This window comes from Diachasma alloeum, unplaced genomic scaffold (assembly GCF_001412515.2).
Source record: "Diachasma alloeum isolate Michigan unplaced genomic scaffold, Dall2.0 Dall_scaffold_00874, whole genome shotgun sequence".
NCBI classification, from domain to species: Eukaryota; Metazoa; Arthropoda; class Insecta; order Hymenoptera; family Braconidae; genus Diachasma; species Diachasma alloeum.
This window is the reverse complement of record NW_021680995.1, coordinates 288017-297114: the sequence shown is the minus strand read 5'-3', so window position 1 is coordinate 297114 and position 9098 is coordinate 288017. Positions and strand designations below refer to the sequence as shown.

Sequence of the window (9098 nt, the reverse complement as noted above, 5' to 3'; positions counted from 1 at the left end):
ATCATATCACATAAACGATTACAGATAAGAAGAAATGCTTCAAGCCAAAGACGGCTGACATGCAGTAATAGACATATCTGGCCTTGTATCGTTTTTTGTATATTACGATAGAGCAAGGGTTATCAGGGGGACAGCAAAGCGGACCGCGCCAGCATTTGTGCGAGGTGTCGGTGCACCCCGATGGATTGATCAACAAACTTGATGGTGACAGACAGAAATAAATCAAATTAAAAACATTCCTCATCCAATTAGTCACATAATTTTTTCTTTAAATTTTTTCCACACATCTAGCCGTTAATGAGACATTAACACTCTTAGGGTTCATGATAGGGAAAATTAGTTACAACGTTTTCGTTTATTATAATTTTGCGAGTAAGCGATCTGAGATACCAAAAAAAGTTCGCATCAATATTGTGGCTCAAAAAGACGGTTATCCCACTTTGTATCAGAGTTCCACTTTGCCCCATCCCCCCCATCTCCCCCTTTTTGAACCCAACCAACACCATTATTCATTACTTACTTCAAGAATTGTGATCGCCCAAGAAGAAATCCAATATTCAACTGGTAATAAATTAAGTTAAATTCGAGGGTGGTAAACCCTACACCACTTTTTCGAAAAAAGCGACAACCCGTATTTTTGACGTTTGCTCGCTCGTTTAATAGCCATTCATACTATTAAAACACGAGCGTTATTTTTTTTTCACAACATTTTTTTGCATTTGAAACCCTATCATTTTTTTGAATTGACCCTATTCAAATGCGACAAATGCCATTTTTCATCATTTTCCTTGAAGATTATCATGAATTTGATTTCGTTCTAAAATTTTGAATGCCAAAATATGAAACAGTCAAATAATAATGATTCTTTCAACAGACAGAAATGTTATTTCAACAGACAAAATCTTTCAGACAGAATGTTTTTCAACAGACAGAATGTTTCTTTGGAAATGGTCCTGAAAACCTGTCAACTTCGGAGGTTGGTTTCACCCCCTAAAAATCTTTATCCACAGAAAAAAATATGTATACCTTAGATTTTAATAGGGAATAACATTTCAAGGTCATCAAAATCGGTGAGGGATACTTAGGACGGTTTTCTTGTGGGTCAGCTTGCTGACTCAGCAGACTGAAGTGAAATAAAATAGCTCCCGTGGACCAAAAGAGACGTGCAGGGTGGGCTCCCTAAAACAGTCCGCATAAAGAGTATCGGGTAGGCTCCCTATAACAGCCTACAGTTAATAATGATTAGTGATGATAAAGTACAAATTTTCCATGCGGGTATTCCTGAGAAGGTAAATCCCGCCAACAATTCCGATCAGGTGAAAGCCCCGGTGGCTGGTGCTGGCTGCACGAATTGTGGGAGGAGCCAATCATCACATCCCTTTCAGGTTGACCACTTACCTCAAATGCTACAAGTGGGGTAGAGTTGGAGACTCAACAGGAGACAGAGTGATCCCTTGCATTGGCCCGGTTGGGTAAGCTCATTGTAGAGTTACATGAGTTTGGCCAACCCAAGCCACCTGCAAAACCGGAATGAGTGGTAGTGAAGAGCGAGGAGAGGACAAAGGAGTAGAGTCGAAAAGCCGAACAGCTGCCTCCCAAAAAGATGAAGGAGTAGCAGGGGAAGACTTCCAGGAATCCAGCGCCGAGACCTGATGCGCTGATTATCCGACCGAAAGAAAAGGAGAAACACTCGGAGATCCTATGCCGAGTAAAGAAAGATGGTCCTTCGGAGAAAGCTCAGGATTGCGTCGACAAGATCCACCGGACAGCGACCGGGGATATGTTGATCATCTTGACCAAGAAGACGACTGACGGAGCCCCTGAACCGCGTACAGCCATCGTCAATCTCCTTGAAGATGAGGCTCAGGTGCTCACCCAGTGACCACAAGAGGAACTAGAAATAAAGGATCTCGACAAATCAACAACGAAGGAGGAAGTTCTCGAAGCCCTACAAAGAGTAGCTAGAGAGGAGCACGAAATAGCTCCCAAGGCTATCTAATCATTGCGTAAGGCATGTGATGGAACCCAGACTGCCTCAGTGACATTCGCAGCAACTGCGGCGAAAAAGATCCTGGGAGAGCACGGCAAAATCAAAAGAGGCTGGTTCAATTGCCGTATCAGGAGAGTGGAGGGACCGATAAAGTGTTTCAAGTACTGGCACTACGGACATCTCGCCACGAAGTGCACGAGTACAGCCCACCCGTCCACACTCTACGCCAAATGCTCAGCGACTGGCCACAAGACTTCGGACCGTAAGGAGAAGCCCCGATATGCTTTGTGCACCAACAAAGGCAACGCGAAGAATTGTGCCCACATGGCTGGCAGTAGCAAGTGTACAGTATATAAGGAGGCACTCCAGAGGGTCCTCAACAACCGTCGATGAAGGTACTCCAACTCAATCTCAACCACTGCGAGGCTGCACACGACCTGCTTATGTAGACGGCGCGGGAGTTGAACCTCAATCTCACCATCATCTCTGAACCGTATCGTCACCTGGATGCTCCATTCTGGGTCACTGACGCTAGCACGAAGGCTGTAATCTGGGCTTGTGGTAAACGTCCATTCCAAAGCACCGCCAGCAACAGTACACAAAATGGTTTTGTGAAGCCTAAGTTTGATCGAATTCATTTCTACAGCTGCTACGCCCCGTCGAGTTTCTCCACCGAAGAATTTACGCACTTTCTAGATCGACTGGCTGAGGATGCGAAGCAGCATTTTCCTTTGGCAATAGCCGGGGACTTCAATGCCTGGGCAGTTGACTGGGGAAGTAAAGTGACGAACACCAAGAGGCATGCTGTACTGGAAGCCATGTCATCGTTGGACTTAGTCTTGCTGAATAGCAGCGATGAACCGGCCTTCATCAGGGAAGAGGCGAGCTCAATAGTGGATCTGACCTTCATGAGCAGCAGCCTTGCAAAGGGGAAGTGCTCATGGAGAGTAATTGATATCTACACCGCAAACGACCACGGTGCGATAGTCTGGGAGACATGTACTCGCCAGAGAGTCATCTCAATGCCTGAGAAGGCAAATTGCATTGGCTGGAGAGTGAACACCTTCCAATCTACCTCTTTTTCAGCAGCGTTAGACGAACGCCCAGTTAGTGGCAGCAATGCTACTGAGAAGTCACACAATATTATAAAACAAGTAACAGAAGTATGTGATACCACCATGACCAGAAAACGGACTACAAATCAGCATCCTCCGGTGTATTGGTGGAATGACACTATCGCCATATTACAGAAGAAGTCTAATAAGAGATTGTTTGAGCGTGGCCATAAGAAGACAGACTTTGAAGAGGTGCAGAAGAGATATAAGACGGCACACCGGAAACTCAGCAAGGATATCAAGTGCAGTAAGGCGCTTTCTTGGAGTGAGCTCCTTGATGAGGTGAAAGGTGATCTTTGGGGTAGACCATATAAAGTGGTGATGACGCGACTCAAGCGTCAACAAATACCATCGCCTACCTGCCCTGTGTTGCTGAAGAAAATCGTCACAGTGTTGTTCCCGCATCAACCGGAACTCCATTATCCTGACATACCGGAAGAAGAGATAATGTGGTCATCAATCACCAGAGAAGAGTTGATGGAAGCCTGCAATAGGGTAGGTAATACCAAGGCGCGTGGCTTCGGTGGAATCCTCGATATCGCTCCGAAGGCAGCTATCCACGAGATGCCGAAGTTTTTGGACGTATACAACGAGTGCCTAAGGGAGGACACCTTGGCATGTGAAAGTACGAGAGATTGGTACTACTCCCGAAAGGGAAAATAGCACCGGATGACCCGTCATCATAGCTTCCACTCTGTATGCTTGATACCGCTGGCAAAATCCTCGAGCGTATTGTCCATCAACGAATTGAAACATCAGTCGAACCCCTGTTAGCAGACAACCAATAAGGGTTCCGGAAAGGCCGATGCACTCTGGATGCTATCAACCTTGTCGTCGACACCGCCAGGAACGCGATCTCAGGGAGAAGATGGCTCAATGACACGAAGAAGTATTGCCTAGTAGCGACACTGGACATGAAGAATGCTTTCAACTCGGCGAGGTGGGACCATATAATGCAGGCTCTCGCAAAGTTCAACCTATCGGAATACTTGCGGGAAATGATCGGCAGCTATTTCACTGGAAGAGTCTTTAAGTATGCCGCGGACGACGGTCCCGAGGAGTACAGAGTCAGTCCGAAGGTGTACCTTAAGGCTCGGTATTGGGTCCCTTGTTGTGGAGCATCATGTATGATGGGGTACTGAAGCTGAAACTGCCGCGGGAAACTAAGCTCGTGGCATTTGCAGATGATGTGGATGTGGTTATTATGGGCAAATACCTAGAGGAGATCAATCTCAGTTTTGTCATGCCGTTCGAGACGATCTACCGCTGGATGAACGCCGTGGGACTGAAACTAGCGGAACATAAGAAAGAAGTCGGGCTAATCACTAGCAGAAGGAAAATTGAGACAATCACGCTGCAGGTCCGGGACTGCGAAATCACCTCCAAGCCGTACATCCGATACTTGGAGGTGATGATCGATGCCCGACTAAATTTCAAGCAGCATGCTGAGCACTTCGGTATCAAGGCGTCTGGAGTCAGATCCAACCTATCGTGCCTCATGCCCAACATAACAGGTCCGAAACAGAGAAGACGAGCATTACTGTTGTCGGTGATTACGTCAGTGCTCAATTACGGCATTGCCATCTGGGTTGATGCATTGCAGTTGCCGGAATCACGGCGGGGAATTGCTCCAGTCTATCGACTGAGTGCTCTGCGGGTTACGAGCGCTTATCGTACGGTATTCCAGGACGCAGTATGCATCATCGCTGGGATGCTCCCCGTAGAAATATTGGCCGAAGAACGAAGGTCATTATATAAGCGGAGGAAATCTGGGACACTGAGCGCAGCAGAAATGGCAGGAAAAGTGGGGCAACTCGTGAAAGGGAAGATGGACTCCTCGGCTGATCCCACAGGTTTTCTCCCACAGGATTGACTATTATCTGACGCAAATGCTTTCGGGATATGGGTGCTTCGGGGCCTATCATTATATTTTACTGAAAAGAATTATTATTATTTTCAAATAATTGATTTTTCAGTTTTACAAATATAACATTTCATTATTATTATTATCATTATTATTCTTATTATTACAGGTATATATATATATACTATGTTCATAAATTCAAACATGAAGATTCCCCGAAATGCCCAGCCTGTACCGAGGTCGAGGAAGATGCGGAGCATGTATTTTTCAGATGCCCCCACTTCAGCAAAATCCGGCGTATTTGGGAATCTACCCTTGAAACGGAAGTCTTCTCTGAAAACATGGTAGAAGCAATGCTGTCATCGCAGGCAGCCTGGGATGTAACGAAAAACTTTGCGGCAGAAGTCATGAAGGAGCTCAGGAATGAGGAACGCAGCTGCGAAATGAACGAGGAATCTACTAGAACGTCCTCCCCGCACCCAACATCTCAGCGGGACAGGGGGACGTACATTAGATGAAACAACGTGGAAGAGCAAATAGCAAAGACCTCCCTCGCGAAGTAATACTTAGCGGTGGTACTGCGAAGGAGCAAAAGGTTAGTGAATTTGTCTGATTGGAGTTTAGTCGGTGTTAGTTCTTGTGATCGGAGCCCGACATACCCCACTTCTTGGAGAAAATCTCTGATTCTCTCCCGCAAGTGGGGATCCGTACATGCATTCTCGCAACAGACAAAAAAACGTACATACATACATACATACATACAAATTGTGGATCTCACTTTCGTGAGCACCACGCTTGCCAAGAGGAACTGCTCATGGAGAGTGACTGATATTTACTCTGCGAGTGACCACCGTGCGATTCTCTGGGAGACATGTTCTGACCAGAGAGTAGCCTTAGCGGCCAAGAAGACCAACAGCACTGGCTGGAGAGTGCGTCCTTTTGATCCTGGCTCTTATTCAGCGGCATTAGATGACCGCCCGATCAGTGGCAGCATTGCAACTGAAAAGGCGCGAAGCATCATGAAAAGAGTAGCAGAAGCATGGGATGCCACCATGACCAGGAAGCGGACCACAAACCGGCATCCACTGGTGTATTGATGGAACAAAACCATCGCAATCCTGCGGAAAGTGTGTAACGCAGCCAGGAGGTTGTCTCAGCTTCGCCAGAAGAAGCCGAACTTTGAGGAGCTGCACATTAGATACAAGACGGCACGTCGGGAACTCAGCAAAGCTATCAAGTTCAGTAAAAAGCAATCTTGGAGTGAGCTTCTTGATGAGGTGGAACGCGATCCGTGGGGTAGATCTTATAAAGTGGTGATGACACGACTCAAGAGTCAACCAATGCCGTCGCCAACGTGTCTAGTGCTGATGAAGAGAATTGTAACGGTGTTGTTCCCGCAACAATCAGAACTCCATCGTACTAGCCAACAAGGGGAAGTGCTGATGGTTCCACAAATCACCAGAGATGAATTGATGGAAGCGTGCAATAGAGTGGGAAACACCAAGGCCCCTGTCTTAAATGGAATCCCCAATGTTGCGATGAAATTAGCTGTCCACGCGATGCTGGAACTATTCCTGGACGTCTACAACGAGTGCCTCAGGGAAGGCATCTTCCCTAGCACGTGGAAGCAGCAGAGGTCAGTATTGCTTCCACAAGGGAAGAAACCACCGGACGAACCCTCATCGTATCGTCCCCTCTGCATGCTCGATACCGCTGGCAAGATTCTCGAGCGTATAGTCCATCAACGAATAGAAGCAGAAGTCGAACCGCTACTAGCTGGAAATCATATTGATTTCAGGAAAGGTCGATCTACGTTAGAAGCCATCAACCTTGTCGTCGATACTGCCAGGGACGCGATCTCAGGGAAAAGATGGCTAAATGGGAAGAAGAAGTACTGTTTAGTAGCAACGCTGGACATCAAGAATGCCTTTAACTCAGCCAGATGGGACTGTATTATGGATGCTCTTGTGAAATTCAACTTACCAGGGTACTTACGAAAGATGGTCGACAGCTATTTTTCCGGGAGGATCCTTAAGTATAACACGGAGAATGGTCCCGAGCAGTATAGAGTTACGGGAGGGGTGCCGCAGGGCTCAGTACTAGGTCCCCTACTGTGGAACATCATGTACGACGGGCTACTGAAGCTGGAACTGCCGCGAGAGACTAAACTCTTTAAATTTGCAGATGACGTGGCCGTAGTCATCGTCGGAAAATATCTTGAGGAGATCAATTTTACCTTCGACAAGACCTTCGAGACGATTCGACGCTGGATGGACTCAGCAGGCTTAAACCTGGCGGAGCATAAGACGGAAGCCGTGCTGATCACTAGCAGGAAGATAATTGAGACTATCACGCTGCAGGTCGGGTCTTGTGAAATTACCTGCTAGCCATTCATCCGATACCTGGGGATGATCATCGATGCCCGACTCAACTTCAAGCAGCAAGCGGAGCACGTGGGTACCAAGGCATCTGGGGTCAGATCCACCCTAGCACGCCTCATGCCCAACATTGGAGGTCCTAAACAACGGAGACGAGCGCTGCTGTCGTCAGTGGTTACATCAATGGTTACATATGGTATTTCCATTTGGGCTGACGTACTCCAGCTGCAAGAAGCTCGCCGTAAAATTGCAGCTGTCTATCGGCTGAGTGCTCTCAGAATTGCGAGTGCGTATCGGACGGTATCTGAGGATGCAGTGTGCGTCATCTCAGGAATGTTACTGATAGAACTATTAGCTGAGGAGCGAAGATCTCTATACCAGCGGAAGAGATCAGAAGCGCTGAGTCCCGAAGAACTGGAAATCCAAGAGAGACGAAAGAGCTTGAGCCGATGGCAGCAGAAGTGGACAGATTCGACCAAGGGAAGATGGACCCATCGTCTGATCCCGCATGTGGCTGTCTGGGTAAGTCGAGATCATGGAGAGATAAACTATTATCTTTCTCAAATGCTTTCAGGACACTGGTACTTCCGGGCATATCCTCATAAATTCAAACATGAAGATTCCCCGACGTGTCCCACCTGCGCAGAAGTGGACGAGAACGCGGAGCACGTATTCTTCACATGCCCCCGTTTCAATGACATCCGAGATACTTGGCAGAATGAACTTGAAAGGAAAGTCTCGCCCGAAAATGTAGTAGAAGTAATGCTGTCATCAGAAACAGCCTGGGACGCAACGAGCAACTTCGCGGCGGAAGTCATAAAGGATCTCAGAAATGAAGAACGCAAGCGCGAGGTTGCAGTATAGGCGAGAAATTTATTTGGAACCTCCTAATCACACACAACATCTTAGTAGGTTAGGGGAACGTACATTGGATGGAAATAATGGAAGAGCAAACAGCTGAGAACACCCCTCGCGAAGTAATACTTCACGGTGGTGCCGTGAGGGAAATGGGAACAGACGATTAGAGGTAAAAAGAGGAAAACAGGTTTTTTACTGGGTAAAAATCCCAGATCTGGTGTTTAACATCACTTTACCAGAATCTTTTGAAGATTTTCCCAAACCTCTATAGAAAAAAAAAAAAACACATACATGCATGCATACACACATACATACATACAGACACCATCTAAAAATCGCCTATTTATACTTTTTAGACCATATTTAGTTACCCTAATACAAAAATTTGGAAAGTTAATTTTGAACGATTACAAAGCTTCCATTCGGAAGCAAAAGTATTTAAGTAAATCTGCAATCCTCGTTCTGAGAAATATACTGGTTTTGATGGAAATGCGATAATTTCTTGTCTACTGTGGATATTTCAGTTTATAATTATGAATTTTTGCATATTCATCGTGACACTTTTTTTCCTTTCCGACATGAGGGGAGGATGTCTGAGCAGATCACTCTCTCACGTTATCAAGATCGAAGAGTTCTTCCCAGTAAGCTCGTAAAAGTATGGAATAGAATTTTTTTTGAATACAGGATAAAAAATTGTTTGAGGAATCAAATTTTTATCACTGATCAAACAACCATGAGGATTAACTCAAAGAAGAAAGCAGGATAATACAATAATGGATTGATCAGACATTAAGTGAATAAATAACAAAGAGTCTCTCCCGTTTCACCTTGCAAGAGTTAAATTTCGTCATGGTCAAACTTTTCGAGGATCAAACGTCGAGACGAGCATTCCG

General features: G+C 46.0%; 1 protein-coding gene across 1 annotated transcript; it reads left to right on the top strand.

Annotated features, from left to right (window-relative positions):
• Positions 1-1780: 1780 nt before the first annotated feature.
• Positions 1781-3768, top strand: LOC114841562. Its single transcript, XM_029126592.1, has 3 exons — positions 1781-1867; positions 2030-2338; positions 2440-3768. The coding sequence occupies exons 1-3, from the start codon at positions 1781-1783 to the stop codon at positions 3766-3768; spliced, it is 1725 nt and encodes a 574-aa protein (XP_028982425.1).
• The last annotated feature ends 5330 nt before the right edge of the window (positions 3769-9098 follow it).

What these genes read in the sequence shown, in the direction of transcription:
- LOC114841562 (XM_029126592.1), top strand. Translation starts at nt 1,781, where the DNA reads ATGTTGATCATCTTGACCAAGAAGACGACTGACGGAGCCCCTGAACCG. An exon ending in TCCTTGAAGATGAGGCTCAG is followed by an intron (nt 1,868 to 2,029) that starts GTGCTCACCCAG and finishes GATGGAACCCAG; the next exon opens with ACTGCCTCAGTGACATTCGC. An exon ending in CTGGCAGTAGCAAGTGTACA is followed by an intron (nt 2,339 to 2,439) that starts GTATATAAGGAG and finishes CTGCTTATGTAG; the next exon opens with ACGGCGCGGGAGTTGAACCT.